This window comes from Sinocyclocheilus rhinocerous, unplaced genomic scaffold, assembly GCF_001515625.1.
Source record: "Sinocyclocheilus rhinocerous isolate Xijiao unplaced genomic scaffold, SAMN03320098_v1.1 scaffold2212, whole genome shotgun sequence".
Classification (NCBI taxonomy): Eukaryota; Metazoa; Chordata; class Actinopteri; order Cypriniformes; family Cyprinidae; genus Sinocyclocheilus; species Sinocyclocheilus rhinocerous.
The window spans coordinates 235,003-258,187 of NW_015632713.1; the positions used below are offsets into that span (position 1 = coordinate 235,003).

General features: G+C 37.0%; 3 protein-coding genes across 8 annotated transcripts in view; 1 reads left to right on the forward strand and 2 right to left on the reverse strand.

Annotated features, from left to right (window-relative positions):
* The window catches only part of LOC107742742 (coiled-coil domain-containing protein 92-like), a 23,032-nt gene extending 16,168 nt beyond the window's left edge, over positions 1–6,864 (forward strand). For all 3 annotated transcript variants that reach the window (XM_016555773.1, XM_016555772.1, XM_016555774.1), the window contains exons 3-4: positions 1,395–1,436; positions 5,197–6,864. In XM_016555773.1, the coding sequence (XP_016411259.1) occupies positions 1,395–1,436; positions 5,197–6,062 (908 nt within the window). In that variant the 3' untranslated portion in view covers positions 6,063–6,864. The remainder of the gene's footprint in view (positions 1–1,394; positions 1,437–5,196) is intronic.
* Positions 6,865–8,392: 1,528 nt separating this feature from the next.
* LOC107742744 (glycine-rich cell wall structural protein 2-like) lies at positions 8,393–10,856 on the reverse strand. Its single transcript, XM_016555775.1, has 2 exons — positions 10,703–10,856; positions 8,393–9,030 (listed from the first exon to the last, which is right to left on the reverse strand). Exon 2 carries the CDS (start codon positions 9,017–9,019, stop codon positions 8,465–8,467), a length of 555 nt encoding a protein of 184 aa, XP_016411261.1. The 5' UTR covers positions 9,020–9,030; positions 10,703–10,856; the 3' UTR covers positions 8,393–8,464.
* A 1,311-nt stretch (positions 10,857–12,167) lies between these two features.
* The window catches only part of LOC107742747 (ras association domain-containing protein 2-like), a 23,596-nt gene continuing 12,578 nt past the window's right edge, over positions 12,168–23,185 (reverse strand). For 2 of the 4 annotated variants that reach the window (XM_016555780.1, XM_016555781.1), the window contains exons 2-10: positions 20,104–20,187; positions 18,813–18,888; positions 18,313–18,464; positions 16,520–16,632; positions 16,302–16,444; positions 16,065–16,218; positions 14,847–14,968; positions 14,626–14,723; positions 12,168–13,037 (exon numbers count right to left, since the gene is read on the reverse strand). In XM_016555780.1, coding sequence (XP_016411266.1) covers positions 12,968–13,037; positions 14,626–14,723; positions 14,847–14,968; positions 16,065–16,218; positions 16,302–16,444; positions 16,520–16,632; positions 18,313–18,464; positions 18,813–18,888; positions 20,104–20,156 — 981 coding nt within the window. In that variant the 5' untranslated portion in view covers positions 20,157–20,187 and the 3' untranslated portion in view covers positions 12,168–12,967. Of the gene's footprint in view, positions 13,038–14,625; positions 14,724–14,846; positions 14,969–16,064; positions 16,219–16,301; positions 16,447–16,519; positions 16,633–18,312; positions 18,465–18,812; positions 18,889–20,103; positions 20,188–23,185 lie in introns of all 4 variants that reach the window. The other 2 variants (XM_016555783.1, XM_016555782.1) reach the window with 2 other exon arrangements.

Genomic DNA, 23,185 nt, shown 5'->3' on the forward strand with positions numbered 1-23,185 from the left:
TGTTACAACACAGTAGGGCTATTGCAGACAGAAGCAATACTGCATTACATCGATGTTTCCTGTCGGCTCAGTTTTTGAGTGGACTTTGCTGTTCCGATTCGCATGAACGGTATATGAGTGGAGCGACTGCGCGGAGCGCACACGCATAGAGCGGGATAATACACAGAGCGTCACACCAGGTGAAAGTGAATCGTGAGCGGTGAACTAATTTTCGGCAGCCGAAATTTCGGTGCATCTCTAATTATTGGCGACATCAGAAATGGATATTATATAATAGATGCTTTTTTGAACATTTTAGCAATTTAAAAATATAAAAAAATGATTTTTTACACTGCACCCCTGCTCTCGACAGACGGCACCCCGGTTGGGAAACACTGATCTAGACTATAGAGTGAATGTGCTCTGACTCTTATAGGCCTTTTCACACTGAACGTGAAAAGTCGGCGCAATGACGCTTTTGAATCGAAACAATAGATCCCTGTGGGGCTATTCACATTAGGCGCGATCATTTGCTACGTCGATTCCCCCCCATTTTGATTCTTTCAAGAGATTCGTTCATTTTCAGTTCGTTCACTAAAATGATTGGTTCTGATTCGTTCACTGATTCGTTCAGTGACCATTTCTTCATATTACATAAATACGCCAGCAGGTGGCGAATGAACGAAACATCACTAATTCTGGGAGAGAAGAGGATGCTGAGTTCTTGTTATCATTGGTATCTGAGAACAGAATTTTCGCGTTTAGTGTGAAAAGGCCTTAACGCTGCTTCACTCCAATCTCCATGGCCATTCTTTTAAGTAAATTTTTTTAAGTGAAATCGTTGTGCTATTATTGTGTGTGTGATTCATTATTGCACAAATCAAAGCACTAAACAAAACATCACAGCCAAAAAGCAAAGCAAAACAAAACAAATCACCAAAACAAACAAAAAATAGCAGAGCCAAACAGCAAAGTAAAAACAAAACCACAAAAAAAAAATAGCCAACAAAAATGCAAAGTAAAGCAAAACAACTGAACAAAACAACATGAAATACTGGTCTTATTGTTTGCAGTTCATTGAAGCACAAAACAAAACAAAAAACAACTCAGAACTCATCAACTACAGAATTTGAAGTTTCATGTTGTTTGTATTGTCCCACTGACTCCCACATGCTCTTTTATCCTTGGTTGACTCTCGCTTGTGTTACTGTTTCTGTTTTTGCTCTCACTCTCTGGATCTCCTCCTGTTTCAGGTGATGTCTTGTGTCATGTGATCTTCAACTGTTGTCATTTAAGGTAGTGTGATGTTCCGTGCTGCCAGCCTAACATTTGATCTCTCTCTCTCTCTCTCTCTCTCTCACACTCCTCCCTTTGTCGTTCTGTCCACTCCTTCTGTCCTCTCTTTTGTTTCACAGACCTGACATATGAGCTGACAATGCGGAGTTCTGATCCAGGCGGTAAGATTTCTCACGCATGCTTTATATGTGGCTGCATTCACACTCAGAACAAAATGCTTATGCAAGGGGGCTGTGTGTGTGTCAGGTGTTGCTAAGATGCTGTCAAAGTGCTTGTCATCCACACGTTCACCTGTTAAAAGAAATCTCTTAACAGCCTGGTAGATGCACAGACAGATGGACATGCAAACAGCAGGAGGAAGGCCAAATGGAAACATTGTTTCTTGTTTTGTCTGGCAGTCTCTTTATTTATCTGCCACTGTATTGCTCCCTCTTTGCAGCAGGTTGTAAATAAGACTTTTTTTGTTTCCCGCAAAGAAAGAGAACTGTGTCCCTCTTCGCACATATACCACCATGGTCGTGCTTTGTAACCTGGCAACCAGCGACCCACCCAGCAAGCACACACACACACACAGACAGACCCCCTGCTGCCCACAGGGACTGCCATTTCCCTCTCACACCTTTCACACCTTCCAATTTCACTCTGTTTAATATATGTTGGCCTTTCAGTCTCCGCACAAACATACAATGCACTGATAACATTTAGGCATCTGAATGCTCAACGCAGTTCCCACAGACATGCAGTTTCCAGGCAAAACAGTGAAGGCTTTGAGACTTTGAGAGTTTTTTTTACATGATAAAGACTGTACATTATCCTCTTTATTAAACAAGTACAACAATTAAATACATGAAATATTGATTTTGGAGTTGAAATTATTGTATTATCTCACAAAAATAGCAAACAAAAAAATGTTATTAAATTAAATAATAAAATAACAGGAAGAAAACACCATAACAAACACTGTAACAATATCACAGTATTTGGTTTAAGATTAATATGATTAATCTGCAGATTATATTTCTGCAGTTGACTAGTCAGAATCAAGTATTTCAGAGAGCTGTGTATAATAAATTAGTTTCACATTTGTTTAGTGCCTGTATGGTTGGACAGGCTGTTGTTTGTGTTTGCGCATGTGGCTGATGTGAGCCAGATTCGTGTCTAGCACAGGAAATGAGATTATGAATGACTACGCTAATACAGCACTAATGCAAACGGCTAATGCATCATCTGCAACCTGCTGACTACATCCCCACGCTCATGTTCCTAACAATAGCCATGATATTTCAGACCAGCACCACTGCCATACATCAAAACACTTGGTTTTATATCAAATGACATGAGAGAATCAAATGAGAATCACATGTTCCTCTCATTTCAAAGATCAAGCATCATTCTTAATCCAGCCATCACATAATAATAGAGATGATTTCTCTTCCAATTTAAAACAGCACTTTCTGTCGACTGGAGTAACAGCAGATGGTTCATTCTCATTAAACTACATGTCCGTAACAAATGATTACACCACCAATCGCTGATTAGACATCTGTTGTCACTCTACCGTGACACATGTGATAATTAGCATTGTGAAGAATGAAGTATACTTGTCACAGTTTCACATGTAAGCACTCTCATACTGAAGCTGTCGCTTTGACCTCAGATGACTGTGCTGGAGTGTGTTTCGTGGATGTATTATGGCTGTCCAACTGGGTTTGTGTGTGAATTTGATGATTATCTGGTATGGCCATTGCTAAGTGGTAATGAAGCGGTCAGGGAAAGTGAGAGAGAGTGTGAGTCGGTCTCCAACATGAGATAATTCTGCATGTCTATTTTAATAACTATTAGAGAGATCACACAGAACTGAGACCCTCATTATCTCAGATGAAGTGTACAGGATAACTTCAGTATGTAAATCTGACATTAAAGGACATTTATTTTGTTTTGTTAATGCTACTTTTACATGCCATTTTGTCTATTAAGTTGTTGTTTCACTTTATTTGCTTGCACTAATTTAAATTTGCAGCATTTTTCTGATTAATTGGATAAACTTTTCAGATTTTATTTTAAAATTTGCTAAATCATTTGTTAAATTTCTCTGGTTCTCTAATTTTACTCTATGTGCTACTTTACTGTTCTTTCTTTATTTTTATTTTTTATTTTATTGCTTTGGCAGTTACAAATGTTTACTTTTTGTCTTTTGTCATGCAAGTGAAGCACGATAAATTTAAACTGAGAGAAAGCAAGAAAGTGAGAGAGAGAGAGAGAGAGAGAGAGAGGCAAATCTTCCCTTGCGTGCAATTGTTTAGGCTGTTGCAAAGCTGAAGGTCAATAAAGAGGGACATTGCTATTCCCCCAACCTTCACATCCATTAGCAGTGTAACGGGAGATAGGATCTCTGTCTCTGTGTGTCTGCCTTTCACTCCCTCTCCTTATGTGTGTGGAGTCTCTCTCCGAGGTGCCCGTCTCAGCCCCACCCTATTTGGCTGCTAAATGCATGTCTTTAACAATCTTAGACATTTATAAGACAGACAATAACCCATGTACATTTTTTTTTAATGATGAGGTGATTTTCAGTAAGATGGTTCAGAATTATCCATGCAATTACAATGCGTTTATCCAGCTAAATTTATGTAGAAATCAATAATATCTATGCTGAGCTAAGCTAAATGAGCTGTTCCCATAATACAACAAATGATGTTTGTCAAAAGCTTAACATCAGATCTTAAGGGAGGAGTGGAGTGTTCCTGTATAGGAAAGAGTTTGATGTTTCATAGCCATTAGTTCTGCAGGGGTAATTGGTTTATTGATGTGTGATTCACAGTTCACTGCTGCCCTCTGCAGGCTAATGTTTTAGTCAGTTTGCAGAATGTCTTTATGTAAACATATTATTTCAGACATTGTACTTATTAATAGCTTTATTCCAAAACCTAGTGAAACGCTTCTCTTCCTAGATAGACAGCTGCCTTGTGTCCTCTAAGGAAGCATAATCATCATTACTTACAAGTGATCAGTTAAAAAACACTGCATAGGCATTAACTCATGTGGCACACAAATAGCACTGACTAGAGAAGAATCTTAAAATGCTGATGACAAATGACGATACTAGTGAAAGGTTCTTCAACTCCAGTCCTGGAGGGCCAGTGTCCTGCAGACGTTAGTACAATCCCAATTTATCGCACCCATCTGCAACTTTCAAGTAATTCTGAACACTTTATAAGCTCATTCGGATGTGTTTGGTTTGTGTTAGAGCTAAACTCAGCATAGTCTCGGCCTCAGGCGTCACGTCCATGGATTGAGGTGTTTCTTGGAGGTTATAGTACATTAAAGAATGACCATGTGATTTTTACGTATGCCATGTTATAAATATGAAAAAAAAATTCCATTGCAGTTTTGCAATATATATTTCTTTTTAGAATTGCCTGAAAAACCTCATCATGTGAGCATAACAACTTCTTTGTAATATATGAGGTTTTGCGAAATTGACGTGTCAATCCGCAATTTCAATTTGCGCAATTTGAAGGGTAATGGAAACACAGCTAATGAGCGCTTATCCAGGATCAACTAAACGCTGGATGTTTAAAAGTATGTGAAATATGTGAAGTACGCAATATGGACTCTCTGAAATACATACATTTTACACACCAGTCTGTTATTGTGGCAACACTTCCTCCCCCCTAAACATGACGTGGCACAAAACGAAATGTGATTGGTTGCTTTATCTGTCAGTCATATATTCTCTTGGGCGGTCCTTGGCCATTAAAAGCGGCCAAGGTTCTCAGACTCTCTGAAGGTCTGGCTACGTGAGACTAAACTCAGCAGGACACTGGCCCTCCAGGACTGGAATTGAAGAGCCCTGGAATAAAATGTATATTTGTGTGTAGCATCCTTTTAAATGTTTGTACCTAACATCTTGTTTTCTCTCAGATGATGGTGAGGCTCGTTGCAGAGAGCTGCACCAGCGCTGTGAGGAGCTGGAGGCTCAGCTCAAGGCTAAAGAGCAGGAGAACACGGAGCTCCTGCGAGATCTGGAGCAGAAGAACGCCATGATCTCGGTGTTGGAGAACACCATCCGTGAGCGAGAGAAGAAGTACCTGGATGAGCTGAAGTTGAAGAGCCATAAGTTGGCTGTCCTGTCTGGAGAGCTGGAGCAGAGAGCCAGCACCATTGCCTACCTCACCTCCCAGCTCCACGCTACCAAAAAACGCCTTCTCGCCGGGGGAGCTACGGGTATTAGCCCCTCCGTCAGCCCCATCGGCTCTTTCAAACCCACCCCTCCTCCCGCTCTTGTGGCCTCGGGAAACGACAAAGACGTCCGGCAACCCGAGACCCCTCGCAGACGCATGCGCAAAAGTCTTTCGCAGCCACTGCACTCTGAATACACAGAGCTGTACCGGTTGGGCGCCGCAGATGGCCGAAGGTTGGTACTGAGGGATTCGGTAGATGCCATGCCAGATCCCACACCATTCCTGCAAGCCAGAGAGCCCGCAGCCCCCGTAGAGTCTCAGCCGGTGCTGCGGGAACGCCCCTCTGTAATCCCGCCCATCGCTTCTTCGACCACACCTCCTGCACCATCAAGCCCCGCCCACATCCCAGTGCCCCCAAGTCCAGCGTGCGAGGGACCCCATCCCCGTGCTAACGCGCATATAGGAGTGGCGCATCGGATCCACCGCTCGCCCTCAGCAGGTGGAGGTGCGGCTCGGCAACACCCGGAAGTGGAGACCCTCGCCGTGGACCAGGTCAATGGGGAGCAGGTGGTTCGCAAACGCTCAGGTGCAGACAGAACTGTTTAAGACTGACAAATGCGCACATTTACACATCCTAAAACAGATAGTATATAAACATAGACGTATTAAGACCAATGCAGTATATGCGGAAATCTTTATGACTGTGAAAACACACACAAACATGGATACAGATGCTCAAATCATCGACATATCACCAACAACCTAGTCAATAAACATATAGAACACAAACACAATACAGATTTAAACAGCTAACAAACACAATAGCACAGCACAACCCTGTTAAATGCTGAACAACATACACTGGCGAGTGAACAAGATTTAGGCAAAGACTGTTTTTGCGAGTGTGAGAGAATATGAATGTGTTTTAAAGGATAGATGGAGAGACTACGGATGGCAGCAAGAGCTTCTGTATGTCCTGCTGCTTTTTATGCAACGCTGTATAAATGAAAAAAAAAAAAAAGATGTAAGAAGACTTTTGTTCATGGTCATTTGAATAACTTCTTTGTCTCACATCAGTTGGGAAGGAGAACTGTGAGCATGCCAAATGTTTGTTTTTCTTTCCCATTTGACTGTCAGCATCATCTTCGCGCTTTCCGTTCTTCTCATCATCGATGTCCCGCTCCGTTTGACTCAAGGTGCAAACACACGCTCATATATTGCCAAATCTCGTCATTGCTTGCTGATTTAATGTTCTAATGCATATTCATATCTACTCATATTTATTCATGAGCACTGCAGTAGTACTGGAATCTCCACTCTCCTTCAACTCTCCTTCCCCTTTCATTCACATATCTACAGGCTAATGTGAACAATCCTGCTGCTCCTTATTAAACACCTACAGAAATCAAAGGTCTCAAAGAGGTCACTTCAGTTTATGATCTTGTTTCACATGCTTTTATTAATAACATTCTACATATAAAAAATAAGTTAAAGGGATAGTTCACCCAAAAATGACGATTCTGACATTAATTACTCACCCGCATGTCGTTCCAAACCCGTAAGACCTTCGTTCATCTTCGGAACACAAATTAAGATATTTTTGATGAAATTTGAGAGCTTTCTGGCACTGCATAGACAGCAATGCAACTGACACATTCAAGGCCCAGAAAGGTAGTAAGGTTTTCTTTGCGTTAATATTACAGTTAACCCACTTTTGTCACATGGACTATTTTAATGATGTCCTCATGTTCCTTTCTGGGCCTTGAATGTGTCAGTTGCATTGCGGTCTATGGAGGGTCAGAAAGCTCTCGGATTTCATCAAAAATAAATTAATTTGTGTTTAAAAGATGAACGAAGGTCTTACGGGTTTGAAATGACATAAAGTGAGTAATTAATGGCAGAATTTTCTTTTTTGGGTGAACTATCCATTCAAAGATGTGTTATTCATTGTTTAAGATGAAAAAAGATGGAGCTACAATAATATATTGGGGAAGAACATTACTCCTGCTTGCTTCTAAACACAGAATTTTGTGATTATTAAGTGCTCTTTGTTAGGGTTATTTTGCATGTGAATATCATGTCCACATCTGAAAATGCAGTCTAATTTTAGGACCAAAGTAATAGTTCACCTAGTCATCACAATTTCTCCCAATCCTGACTAAATCAAACCACATTTACCCGTATTATCACTCGCATGGAATGAAAAATGACAAAACGTCAAGTATTTTATGAAGTGTATTTATTTTATATTAGCAGTACAAAAATAAACATACATACTGATAAACAAATCGAGGAAGGTGTACAAGCGAAAGCAATGGAATCTTATTGGTTTAAGACAATCAGCTGCTTGTTAAAGAGCTCGGGAAGTGAGGTAGAGAGCGCCCGAGCCCTTTAACAAGATTTGCTCTCGACTCGACACACTGCGTCAAGCTTATTATGGTTTAATGTGATTTTACCATAAGCCTTGTTTTATTTTGAATGTTCGCTGACGTAAATGGCAGGAACAAACAGATTAAATCATTGAGAAGGTTGAAACGGCTCAGTAGAGAACAATCAATGCATGTTTGCATAAGTATCAAGAAAAAATATATATACTTGATGCTCTGCAAAGCTCTTTAGATAATAAAATACCTGTTATACATCATATATTTTAAATTATACAAAATTCCATTATTCATATAAACAAAATCATGAAAAAAACTACATTATTCATTTATAAAAATCAACAATAAATGCACAGGCTTCTGACTCAGGCATGTGCTCATCATAACTCTCGCTTCAGAGACAAAAAACATTGGAAACAGTCGCCAATCAAGCAAATACAACCTTGTTTTCTGCTGTCAATTTAACACAGAACTTGGGCGGAGATCATGCACAGAGTGCTGTTTAATTGCATTTAGTCCATGTTCCATATTTTTATTTTGTTAGATTATTTTTGTATTGAAAGAAGTGACAGATGCAAGAAGGTGCCCAAGATTGACCCATGCCAAGTGACCCATAAGTGGCCCTTATGACAGAAAGTACCCAAGTAAGAATGACATCATGAGTCCAAAAACTGTCACACAGCTATAAACGGGTCCAGAACTGGCAGCATCTGTGTAATAATCCACATCTGTCTCATTGTGAACATGATCTCCTGAATGCTCACCACCATGCCCGTGTCCGTGACCGTGGCCGTACCCATGGCCATGCCCATATCCTGCACCGTAGCCTCCGTATCCTCCATAGCCTCCATACCCGTGCCCATACCCATATCCAGGTCGGGCCAAGGAGCTCAAGCCATGTCCGACCAGCATTCCCCCTAGAGCTCCGGCGGCGGCCGCCCCTGCTACCTTCCCAGTGCTGTGTCCCGAGGAGCCTCCGGTGTGGGCTGGTGGGGCACGGTAATGTCCACCGCCTCCTCCCCAGCCCGTGCGACCAGAGCTGCTGCCGCCCCATCCTCCACCTCGGCCTCCTCCGCGCCCAAAGCCCCCGCCCCGACACGACTGGACCGCAGGAAACATCACCGCCAGGAGTAACAGGCAGTTCATCAACGACAAGATTTTATATTTATGGGAGAACATGCCGGAAGATGCTGTGAAAACACAAGGTCAGAGGTTGACTGAATCCATGTCTGGTATGCAAACTGTGAAAGCAAAGAGCTAAACAGTTAAAAAAAAAAAAACAATCAGTCTTTGACTCGTCGGTCCCAATGAGATCTGTCTGATTAGTGGACATGACGTCAGGAGGAAGGATATAGAGAAAGCCTATCTATCTATCTATCTATCTATCTATCTATCTATCTGTCTGTCTGTCTGTCTATCTATAACATTTTGAATATTTAGGAATTTATAAATGTTTCTGAAAGTCTCTACTTTTCATCAAATAAATGCAGTCTTTGTGAGCAGAGTAAAAACAGGAACATTGTGAAACATGATTACAATTTACCAGAACTTGGTAACACTACAATAAGGTTCCATTTGTTAATATTAGTTAAATACATTAGTTAACATAAACTAATAATGATAAATACTTCTAAAGCATTTATTAATCTTAGTTAATGTTGATTCCGACATTTACTAATATATTATTAAAATCAAAAGTTGTGACTATTAACGTTATTTAATAGACCTGTGCTAACATGGACTAACAATGAACAGTTGTATTTTTATGTTAACAAAGACTAATAAATATTGTAACAATTTATTTCTCATTGTTAATGTTAATTAATTAATTAAATATAGTTAGCGAATAGAACCTTATTGTTTACTGTTTTCTATATTAAAATATTTTAAAATGTAATTTCTTCAAATGTTTTTTGAGCACCAAATCAATATATTATATAATGATTTCTGAAGGATCATGTGAACCTGAAGACTGAAAATTCAGCTTTGCATAACACGAATAAATTACATTTTAAAATATATTTAAATAGAAAACAGTTGTATATTGTTTACAGCTTTAAAACAATTTATAATAATATTTCACAATATTAAGGTTATGCATTTTTGATTAAATAAATGCAGCCTTGGTGAGCAAAAAAAAGGTTTCTTTCAAAAAATATATATAAAAGTGTGTGTGTTTATATATATATATATATACATATATATATATATAATTTTTTTATTTATTTATTTGGAAGGCAAGACAAAAAATACTGATTAAGGACATTTTATATAATAAAAGAAGTTCTGTATTGAACTTGAGAGTATAACATACATAGATCTCTATGTGTATATTATGATCTAGAATTGAGCAGTACATGATCTTTTCAGAATCTAGGCCGCCAGTCTGGCAGCTTTAGAAAGGTAATCTGGTATACTTCAGTGTCTGGTTGTCTCTCAAGAATATTCTCACCCCTGCACCATTCACTCAAATGCAACACAAAGACGATGCTCATTCTTCAAATCATTCAATTATAAGGTAAACTTTACCACAAGGTCACTATCACTCTAAGGTGACCCTAAAATAATATAAACAGCACTGGAATTTGAGTAAAAAGCAAATGTTTTAAACCATTATCTTCATATTACATACAAGTATTAATTCTGCATCAACAGTCTTAGAAAATAGAAATAAACAGTAATACAACATTATACACCAGAATATCACACATTGGCATGTAATTTTCCAGTATGAAGATATACTTTTCTTTGGAGATATTAATAAAATAATAATAATATTAATAAACTACAAATAATATTACATATTCTTATAAAATATTAAAATAAAGTTCCGTTCCTCCAAAAGAGTATGCATTGACTTACATTGAATTGGTATGTGGATGAAATGTATTTTGGAAGGTTCAGGATGACTGTCCAAGTGTTGTCCTCCTCTCTGGTCTGCTGAGCTTGAATGGATGAGAGTTTGAGACCGAACTCGCACAAGTACACGTACACAGCGGCATTAAGCGACTGCTGCTCATTCTCTGATTGGTTGAGCGAATGAACCTACGTCGGCCCGTCTCACCGGCATAGGATCAGAATTTCGCTCTAATCCATCAACAGGATTAAGACGGCCTATGGATTTGACAAACGTCTTTAGGCCCAGGGGTCATTCTGTGGGGTCGGTCATGTGGTGATTGCATCTCTCCATGAGCTCAGCGATGCTGGTTAGATAACCCACGAGACTACCTGCAGTCAAATCATCGTGTGGAGGAAGACTGGTAGTTCTGACATTCACGCAGTGATTTTCTTTGCTGGTAGGCTGTGCGTGCTGAAAAAAAAAAAAAATCTCGGCCAGTAAAAGAATAACAATGGACCCTTTTCACGTTTCCGGGATTCCTAGAAGCAGAAATCGATATAGTTGGGTTCTGAAGTGGTGATGTGAATGCAATCAAAAAAAAAAAAAGTAGAGTTTTTGAGTTTCCAAAAGAGGAAAAACTTATAGAAAGATTAGGAAAACATTTTTCCAAATTTGCCGTCACTCGCTCAGCTGTTAGAAATACCCACACAGCAGCGTTAACTAGTTTTCTGAAATGTAATGCTAAGGTAATAAAACACAAAATATAGTGTTAAAAAGGTACATTAAAAAAAAATTTGCTAGATATAACTGCGAAAGGGCTCCACTGTCTCCAAAACTGTGAGAATACAAATGCAAAACATTTTAGTTATCTTATACACTTTTAGAGTCCTCGTGCTAAACTGCATACTACATAGTGTACATAACCTCAACTATGTTATAAACGTAGGTCTATATCTAGCTATATATATTTCAATGTTCACTCTAGATGTAATGCATACTAAGTTTGTATTTTACTAGATTTGTAGTACATATTACGTGTAGGGCACACTGGATGTAGTTCATACTGTACATATACATAGATCTCTATGTCTATTATGATCTAGAATTGATAGTCTACACACTCTGTGGTGTAGACTATGTAGTGGGTATTATCATAGCATTCTTTGATGAATAGAAAGTTCAAAACAGCATTTCTTAGAATTAGAAATCTTTTAACATTATAAATGCATCACTTTTGATTCATGTAATGCATCCTTGCTGAATAAAAGTAATTTCTTTCAAAACTATATCAATCTTACTGACCCCAAGCAGTAGTGTATTGTAAAAAAAAATGATATAATACTCTTTTTGTTATGCGTTTTAATGGTTACATGCACACTGCCAAATAAGTCATTATCCTCCATAATCTAACATATTATCTTAATACTGATACACATGCTGATACACAAGTGTAAATAAAACAGGTTTTTTTTATTTTCTGATGATATTTATTTAAATACAAGTATCACCATATTCTCAGTTTTACAATCAGTATCATATAAACACATGCCAGTATGACAACACAGAGGCCAGTCATAGATGTGAATGACAGTCTAAACGTAAAAGAAAAATATGAAGCTCTTTCTCAACTACAGCCATGCTGTCCTACCTCTTCAGGTACCCAAACATGCATACTAGTCATACTAACTCGCTCACTCAAACAACATTCAGATATTCAGCGACTACCTTGTGCTGCTTCACTCCGTTTTCAATCATCCTTTAAGTTCACAGTCTTGTACTTCGCTTCTCACCATTCGGTTACAAAGAGATTTAATCACGGTCTAAAAGAGACCTTGGTCTAATGGAATTGTAATCAGACTGTAATGGTACAACAGGTTGGCTCAGACCGCATATATTCTCAATACATCCAACATGTAAAGTGATCAGTCAGTCGTCCCCCTTTTTAATGGGTTAAACCAAACAAATAATACTAAAGTTGTAAGCATTTATCTTTGTTACTTTGTGCTTGTCATTGCTCCTTTTTTTGCTTGCTCTTTCCAGTGATCACTGGATGATGAAATTCCCTGGTTTAGTGGAATGTGCTTTTATATTATTGTACCTGCATGTGATTCCCTACAGCACCAGAGAAAAATATACAACGAATGTTTATATAACAAGATGTACCATCCATCTTCACTGGTCAGCAAATATCAATGCATATTAGTGGTTAACAATCATTCAGGACAGACGCGACTGATGACATTTTGTCTGGAAGTCCACTGACTGATATGAAGAGGGGAATGTGCTCGTCACATACAGGTGGAGCCTTCTGGTAGACACTGGAGCTGCTTCTCAATGATACACCGCAGATACTTGAATCTATTCAGAAAGAGATGCATGGATTATTAAAACACATGAAAATGATTTTGACTTGGAGGTCTCTTAAAAGTGAAACTGATATTTTTCTTTGACGTCACAGCTTAGGATAGTCGCTTGTGACTGTGCGTCTTCTTGTGGTGCCATCAGCCAATTAGCATTGTCATGACATCATTTCCTGTGGTGCGTGAGTCAGCAGTCACATGGCATTTAGGCTCAAAAGACATGGCAGCAGTCATGAGCAACACACACTTCTAATCAGATTTTCTGTGTAAACTGAGCAATTGCCATTGAAATTGAAGTGAGGTAGTGAGGTTTTGACAAAAGGCAAAATAATCTAAATCTAAATATATATATTAGGGCTGTCAATCGATTAAAATATTTAACTTGTGATTAATCGCAGCTTAAATCGCACATTTTTATCTGTTCTAAATGTACATAAAATTAATACTTTTCATACTCTAATCAACATGGGCATGGACAAATATGGATTCTTTAATGCAAATGTATGTTTATTACTAGTGAAACCATACTCAACATAGAGCATGAAGAATAAAAATAACATAGAAATACCAGATTCCTATTACTTCTCTTTCTTTGCACTGAGCAATACTTACACAAGCCTGTTTACGCTATTTGCAGGACAGGGCAGCTCACTTCTTCTGAACATGCAAAATGAACATTTATTTTTTTATTATTACATTTGTTTGCCTCTCTGTGCCCACATACTGTAATTTGATGCAGCCAAATTCTCAATAAAACTGTTTTCATTGTTATATTTTACCGTTTCTGTTGTCAGACAACCGAATTAATATGAAATAGTGACTGAAACGCGACCCATTAAGACTTCATAACCAGCTCTCCCTTCCAAGATGTTAATCTGCATAAAAATCCTGATTTATAACCGAGCCGTCGACTGATGAATTCAAATACACATAAGATAAAGACAATAGCTGTGCTGTGATTTCGGCTATACTTGCATGTAAAATTAGAGAAGCAACTTAATATCTGGTTTAACTGAAAGCGCTGCCCCTCTCAGTCACTCGCTGAACAGAGCAGACGCAAAACTTGCGGGTAGGATAAAATGTCAGGACACCGGCAACTCTCAGAAACTAAATGTGACCCTGGAGCACAAAACCAGTCATAAGTATCACGGGTATATTTCTAGCGATAGCCAAAAATACATTGTATGGGTCAAAATTATCGATTTTTCTTTTATGCCAAAAATCATTAGGATATTAAGTAAAGATCATGTTCCATGAAGATATTTTGTAAATTTCCTACCGTAAATATATCAAAACTTCAGTTTTGATTATTAATATGCATTGCTAAGGACTTTATTTGGACAACTTTAAAGGCGATTTTCTCAGTATTTTGATTTTTTTGCACCCTCAGATTCCAGATTTTTAAATAGCTGTATCTCGGCCAAATATTGTCCTATCCTAACAAACCATACATCAATGGAAAGCTTATTTATTCAGCTTTCAGATGACGTATAAATCTCAATTTCGAGATTGGGCGAGATTGGGCACTTATGACTGGTTTTGTGGTCCAGGGTTTGTCCCATCTGCTCATGTAAGGTGGATCATACCTGCTTCTCAGCTTCTGCACCTCCCTGTCCTCCTCTTCCTTCAGTTTGGTAATAAAACTCTGCAGGACAGGCATCTCAAATTTGATGTACTGCGCCACCTAGAGCAGTGGAGAGCAACTGCAGTCAGTTATGTGAATTTCTTTGTGTGTTTCAGCATTACCAGGCTTATAATGTTAAATGTCTAAGCAGATCAACCCTGCTTCACACACACACACACTCACTTCATAGGGAATCTCTTCTCCCAGATCCTGCTCCATGAGAAAGATCTTGCAGACGTGCTCACATGGTCCCTGAAGTATTCTCACTACTAACGGGTAATCTGTACGCTTCAGCTGAACACGCTCTGAAACACATAACACATTTTGTACATATACAACTAGATTCCAGCATTTTCATTTTCATTATATTGTACAAATATATAAGGTATATAAGGTGCAAAACTGGTCACTATTATGATACTAGTGTGTTGTGGGCAATTGCCAAAGAGCTATGCAAAAATCTTAACCACCACAGAGCAACTCTTTGGCAATTTCCCACAACTAATTTACATTTTCATATCCGTCATAAGATTTGAGGTATTCATATCTGTAGCACAAACATCAAGTTTAATACTAAAACTAAGTATCAGCAGTTACACTACTTATCAAATGTTTGGAATAATTACATTTTTTTATGTTTTTGTAAGAAGTCTTTTATGGTCACTAAAGTCATTTATTTGATCAAAAATGCAGTAAAACAGCAATGTTGTAAAATATTAATACAATTAAAAAAAGTTTTATTTTTATTTTTTTTAAACGCAATTTATTCCTGTGTTGAAAACAGTGATACATTTCTTTTTTTCAGGATTCTTTGCTAAATAAAAAGTTAAAAAGAACAGCATTTATTTGAAATAGACATTTTTTGAATATTATAAATGCATCCTTGCTGATTAAAAGTATTCATTTCTTCTCTCTTTATTAATCTTACTTAAACTTTTGAATTATAGTGTATCAAGGTTTCCACAAAATATGAAGATTAAAAAAACATAAAAAAATGACTATAATAAGAAATATATTAGAATTATTTCTGAATCATGTCACACTAAAGACTGGAGCAATTCAGCTCTTCCATCACAGAAATAAATTACATTTTACATATTTAAAGAGAAAGAAGTCATTTTAAATTGTAATAATATTTCGTTCACATTTTTTTTTTACTTCATCAAACATACACCCTTGGTGGGCATAACACACTTCTTTAAAAAAAACTTTAAAAAAATTAATTATTCCAAACTTCTGGTAGCAGTACAATAGCTATTATTATTAGTGTATAATATTTATTCTACTGTAGCCTCCAATATAGTATAACTGTCATGTTGTTCTGTGTCCACTAGATGGCGATTCAGTGTTGCACAGTCAAGTCGTTTATTAACTGGAAGAATTAAGCAGACAGCAGCTGACCTCCGCTGGCATGAACGAGGTAGAGGGCGAAATCATCCGGGCTGTTCTCGATCTTAAACTTATTCAGTAACACCCGCAGCACCTGTGGCGTGGTCATGCAGCTGTTGATCCGGACGTTAGTAACAGAACCATATGCAGGAGTGAACACAGACGTCTGAATCAAAGAGAAAGAGGAACAAGAGATCACATGACTGATGCTCAAACAATCACACACATAACTGTTTCTTCTCAAGTTACCTTGTGGTTGTAGAAGTGACCGTTGATGGAAAATCTGTGCCTTCTGATTCGCCGCTGGTCGCTGGGAGACCGTCTCCTGCCCCGTCTCAGAACACCAGCATCACTTTTGGTTCTAAGAAGCTGAGCGGAGACGTCACACGCCTCTGCCAGGAGAAAGCAGAAGATGAGGAGGAAGAACAAGTCACAATTTCACATAATGTGTCTTTTTGAAGTCGTACCTTCTTCTTCTTCTTCTTCATGGTCTTGTGTTGTGCCATTGCTCCAGTGGTCCTCTGGGGGTGTCACTTCCATCTGAGGTGGAGTTTGAGGAGTCTGTCTCTGACCCTCCTGACTGGAAAACAATTACAGAGGAACATAAGAAATCTTCCAAATATGTACCTTATACACTATACACTTCAACATCAGTCTATGTTCAATACTGAAATCCTAGAATCACTCAAATTAATCTTATTATTTGTCCAAATGATGCCAAAACAATAAAAAAAATTGTGAAAAAAATTCTGTCATGCATATGAACACATACTGGACGTGAAATCAAATGATTCTGGGAACCGCTTGTTAAGCTAACATGATGTATGTAAGTGCTCAGTTTCTCAGCTCTTTGATTCGGAGTACCGACCCTCAGTAGGTGCTGAAAACAATATTAGCATTGGAGCACTCAGATATAAATAGCTCTTTTGAAGTCCCCATTTGGAACCATGAGGCAAAAACAGACGAGAAGAGATCAAAACCATAAAACATTGGAAATGTGTGAATTATTTATATCACACACGTTCAAAACATTTCAGCTGATGGAATGCCAAAAGCATGGCCATCACAAGGATAGAGTTGCTATGGGAACAAACTCAGGAAACAAAGCAGGCTCTCATGGTGTCAAGGTTACTTGAGTTTAAAGAACTGGGCTTATGAAACACATCTTGGTTTCTGTTATGATGATAATTTTTGTATGCTATGGTTAATAAGCTAAATAGGTCCTAATTAAACACGGTTTAGTTTAATAAATATATAAGTATAAGTATAAATAAGTCACTTTGGATAAAAGCGTCTGCTAAATGCATAAGTTATTATTATAAATTATATAAAGTGACATTTAATGGTTGAAAATTCTGTATTGCAAAAAAAAAGTATTTATCAGTCTTATATACACTACCTTTCAAAAGTTTGTGGTCAGTAAAAGGTTTTCTAAAGAAATGAATAATTTTGTTCAGCAAGAACACATTTAATTAAAGTGACATTTAATGGTTGAAAATTCTGTATTGCAAAAAAAAGTATTTATCAGTCTTATATACACTACCTTTCAAAAGTTTGTGGTCAGTAAGAGGTTTTCTAAAGAAATGAATAATTTTGTTCAGCAAGAACACATTTAATTGATCAAAAGTGACAGTAAAGACATTTATGTTACATGAGATGCCCATTTCTAATAAATGAATCCAAATGATTACAAACCACATTTTTTATTCATCAAAGAATCCTAAAAACAAACGGCATCAAAGTTTCCACAAAATATGAAGCAGCACAACTGTCCCAACATTGATAATAATTAGAAATGTTTCTTGATCACCAAATGTTTGTAATATTAGAATGATTTCTGAAGGATTTTGTGACACTGAACACTGGAGTAAGGGCAGCTGAAAATTCAGCTTTGCATCTGAGAAATAAATTATAAGTTAACTTATATTCATAATAATAATAATAATAATTCACAATATTAGGCATACTCTTTTTACTTTTTTTAATGTAGCCTTGATGAGCATAAAAGACGTCTTTCAAAAACATTATCTTAACAAATCTCAAACTTTGAAACGGTAGTGTATATTTACACTATATATTTAGTCTTATTTTCCAGTAAAACATCCTAAAAACAAGGCATATTCACATGAGAAGCAACATAAACTGATTTTGTCAGTGTACTTTCTCTCTTCCTCAGTGCACAGTAGTTCCTCAGTACTGCATGTATAGGAGGTTAATGAGCTCATTTAAATATATTTGTGTGTTTGCTTCATTGTCTGACCTCTGGTTGTCAAGGTTACACCCTGAGTGCCAGGAGGTAGAGGAGGGAGGAGGTCTGATTCGCTCGTGGTCATCCTGCATCTGAAGCCTGATTGGTCGACGCAAACCCCATGAGATATTGAGAAGTCCTTCAATGATCAGCTCCTCCTCTTCCTGCAGGCACAATACATACAGCATACACATATACTTATCCTTGAGTTTGTTACCTGACAAAAACAAGTGATGATACATAATGGACCAGAGTATTACTTTTCGAATAAATGAGGTTGATAAATGATAAATGTAGCATATCTAAATCGGTCAGTTATTTGGCACGGCCAGAGCACCTGAGCAAGCTGCATTTACAGACACAAAAGGAGCCCTGCATGAACACCCCCCCACACAAGCCCTCCAGTCACAGACAGTTATTACTCCCCAGACAATAGTGAATAATTGAGAAAGCACAGAAGGGGTCAAACGCTTCCCCACCTGCCACACAATGAGTGTAAAACTCTTTCTTACCTCTCTGTGGCGTAGCTGCAGGTTCTTTCCTTCATAGTAGAGATTATAGGTCTTTAAATGAGAGAGAATGCTTCTCCTGAGAAAGAACAACGTTTGTTCAACAATTAATTTCATCTCTGAAATAAAATGGTTTAAAATCCTATTTTTAAGAATGCATTTAAAAAGTTGTGAACATTTACATAATGGACTTGAGTGCTTATGTTAATTAATGTGCAATGTGCAAAATAAAGAATGAAAGAATAATGAATATATATTTATGTACATATAATAATAATAATTATTATTATTATTATTATAACCCACAAAAAAAAACATAACATTCTTAATATGTTATCCTAAAATTTACCTTACTCACTACCGTTCAAAAGTTTGGGGTCAGTATGATTTTTTAAATGTTTTTGACAGAAGTTTCTTATGCTCACCAAGGCTGCATTTATTTAATAAAAAATACAATAAAAAAAAATGTAATATTGTGAAATATTATTAAAATTGAAAATAACTGTGTTCTGTTTGAATATATTTTCAAATGTAATTTATTTCTGTGATGGCAAAGCTGAATTTTCAGCAGCCATTACTCCAATTACATTTTTTTAATGAATAAAATAACAAATGAATAATGAAAAGCAACAGGTAAACCATTTAATATATATATGAAAATTTTTTTGCTCATCAATTAATTTTTAAAATAATTGTAATAATTAAATATCGTTTCAGTATTTGCTCACCAAGGCTGCATTTATTTAATAAAAAATACAATAAAAAAAAAATGTAATATTGTGAAAATAACTGTGTTCTGTTTGAATATATTTTCAAATGTAATTTATTCCTGTGATGGCAAAGCTGAATTTTCAGCAGCCATTACTCCAATTACATTTTTTTAATGAATAAAATAACAAATGAATAATGAAAAGCAACAGGTAAACCATTTAATATATATATGAAAATTTTTTTGCTCATCAATTAATTTTTAAAATAATTGTAATAATTAAATATCGTTTCAGTATTTATCTTGTTGGAGTATTTTATATCCATGTATTTTATTAGTCAGTAGCTTGTCACTTAATGTAAAGTCTTTCATGGTGACAAAATAAAGGACTGCTCTTCCTGTCTGGTTTTTATTTAGCTGTAATGACAATCTGACTTTACAGTATCGCATGTGAACATATCATTACAAGACTGTCAGAGCTAACGGGAAGGAAAAAATGCAAACATTTCTTTTGTTCAGTTGTTTTAACATCCCAATCACAGGATGATTTTAACACTCATGAGTTGGTGTAAGATTTATACTCACTTGCTGATGAATTTGTTCTCTCCAAACCGCACACCGTCATTCCTGTCATCCATTTTATCCCAGCCACGACTGCATGGAAGGACTCTGGAGAGACGGAGACAGAGGAACAGGGAGGAGAACAGAGAAAGAGAGAGAGAATGGTTCTGCTTCTTGTTTTAACATCAAAGAATTAACTCTTCGGTATCTAGGTCAGCGCATGAGGAATGCAAGAGAACAACAAACAGAGTAAAGTATGCATATCTCACACTGACTAACTCATGTATTTTTGATATCTCTTGACAAGAGACTGATGCTCTATTCTATATCCCACAAACCCATGTGATGTCGACATCTGCGAGTCACAGCTGAAAGTAAACTATGCATGAGGATGTGACCAGAATAGACATGGAGCACATACTGGAATGAATGAGAGGATTGAAACAGTTCATCAACACATTTAAAGACCCCATGAAATCACAGTTCAAGTTTTGGGCCCTTTTGTTTTACCTTTGAGTTCACCTATAGTATAAAGTAGTATATAGTAAAAAATTCAAAAGTTTGTTATCATTAGAGTTTTTTTTTAAAATAAATTAATAATTTTATTTAGCAATGACACATTAAATTGACCAAAAGACACAGTAAAAAAAAAAAAAACTTTGTGTTCTCAACATTGATAATAAGAAATGTTTCTTCAGCAGCAAATCAGCATATTAAAATGATTTCTGAAGGATCATTTGACACTGAAGACTGAAGTAATGATTGCTGAAAATTCAGCTTTGCATTAGGAATAAATTACATATTAAAATATTGATATTCTAAAGGGGTCATATGATGCCCATTTTCCACAAGTTGATATGATTCTTTAGGGTCTTAATGAAAAGTCTGTAACATAGTTTGGTTAAAATTTCTCAATGGTAGTGTAAAAACACCTTTTTTTACTGTGTCAAAAACAGCTCTTTTCAGATCAAGCCGTTTTTGTAGCGTTTTCCTTTAAATGTTAATGAGCTCTGCTGACTCCGCCCCTCTCTTCCGAGCTGCTCTCAGAGAGACTGTTTACTTTAGCCGCATTCATCGTGAAACTTGCTAATTAGCACAATGACCCCTTTAAATAGTAATAATATTTCACAATATTACTGTTTTATTGTTTTTTTTTATCAAATAAATGCAGCCTTGGTGAGCTTTCAAACACATTACAAAATCTTACCCACCCCAAAATTTTGTACAGTATGCTAATGTACTCCCTAAAACCATAATAAAATACTCATGTTGCACTGAGCAGATTTTTGTCCAATCATGGTCTCTAAACAGAGAATGTCCCGCCTCCCAACAGAGTCTTTAAACTTGATCACACTTTTAACATTTAAACTGGTAAAAGATGCTCAGTCATAATGATGATCAATATATTTACATTTTTAGGAATGCCATTGATTGAAATACAATCAGTGCTGTAGGATAATACAGTACTGTCCCTTGTGTTTAATTACAGATGAAACTAGAGAAACCAGAGACGGAAGAAACTTTTAATATCATGCCATTCATCTATATGCATCGGTCAATAGAAATGCTCATACAAGAACTAAAAAAAACATGAGTGATAAATCCTTCATCAGTGTGAATTATTCAAAGGAAAAGTTGTACATTTTGGTAACACTTTATTTTAAGGTGTCCTTGTTACACGTTACATGTACTTACTATTATAATAAAAATAAATTATGCATAATTACATGCAAGTAACCCTAAGCCTAACCATATAGTAAGTGCATGTAGTTAATTAATATTACTCAGAACTTAAATGTATAATTACACTGTAACAAGGACACCTTAAAATAAAGTGTAACCTACATTTTTCAATGCAAAATGTGTAACATGTCAATTTCAAAGACGAAAGAGTACAGTTAACTATATGACCGACTCTAGAGCTCAATGGCTGACACATATACTCCCGTTTGGAGGTTCCCCTGGCACAATACAAACTGCTCTACTTAAGGCTTCCTTCCTCACCAGCTGGAAAGGCTTTACAGAAGCTTCCGGAGACAGGGACAGGTGCAGGACAACAGGGGTACTGTTACCCCGCTGTTACAACTACTCAAGATCTCAGACTCCACGCTGTTGCTGTTTTATTGTGTCTTCTTTAAAACATTTATACAACTGTCATGCCAACAAAACTAAAATAAATATGTGTCAAATCACATCTAACTTTAAAACAAACTTTTTTAAAGATACATGTTCACGCTAAACTTAACGTTAAAGGAACTGAAACTGAGGAAATGGCAGTGGCCATCTGCCTAGCATGTGGTTTCACAACTTTGTACAAGCATGTTAAAGGAACAGTTCACCTAAAAATCTAAATCTAAATTCACCCTTATATTGTTTCAAACCTGTGGAACATTAAAGGGGTGGTTCACTGGGTTTTTTCTAGGCTTGATTGTGTTTATGGGGTGCAGTCTAACATGTGTTAATGCTTCGTTTTTTAAAAACACATTATTTTTCACATAATTGACCTTTATTCCACACCTCTCTGTCCCTTCTCTGAGAAACGGGCTGATCATTTCCTTCTTTTATGAAGCCCCTCCCTCAGAAATAGGCGATGGGCTCTGATTGGTTAGCTAGCCCAGTGTGTTGTGATTGGCTAAACCGCCTCTAGCGCGCGTCTAAACGTCCCGCCCCTCACCTCGGCGGCATGTGCTCCGGTTGTATTGTAAACAACGGCGTCCTTAATATCGCTTATCAGTTTGAGCCCGATTGAGAAGCAGAGGATATTATTGAAGAGGATCGTGCAGAACCTGTGCAAGCATGGCTTTAAATGGTAGGCCTATGTTTTTTGTTTGTTGTTGTCTCAGACTTTTAGACACGCTGTTATTTGTAAATGTTACTGCTTATGTTAGCTTTTAATATACGGTTTTATCCTGATTAAAGCTTTAATACAGTACAGCAACCCATGTTTAATGCTTCTCATAGCTATGTGAAAATAAGTATATAATTGTAACAGTTCATTGTTGGAGCTGAGCTGAATGAGAGAGAGAGAGAGAGAGAGATGCAGAGCATGTGCAGAGCAGGGGGACGCGAGGAGTATCTGTACACAGTGTCAGATAAGAAACTGAGA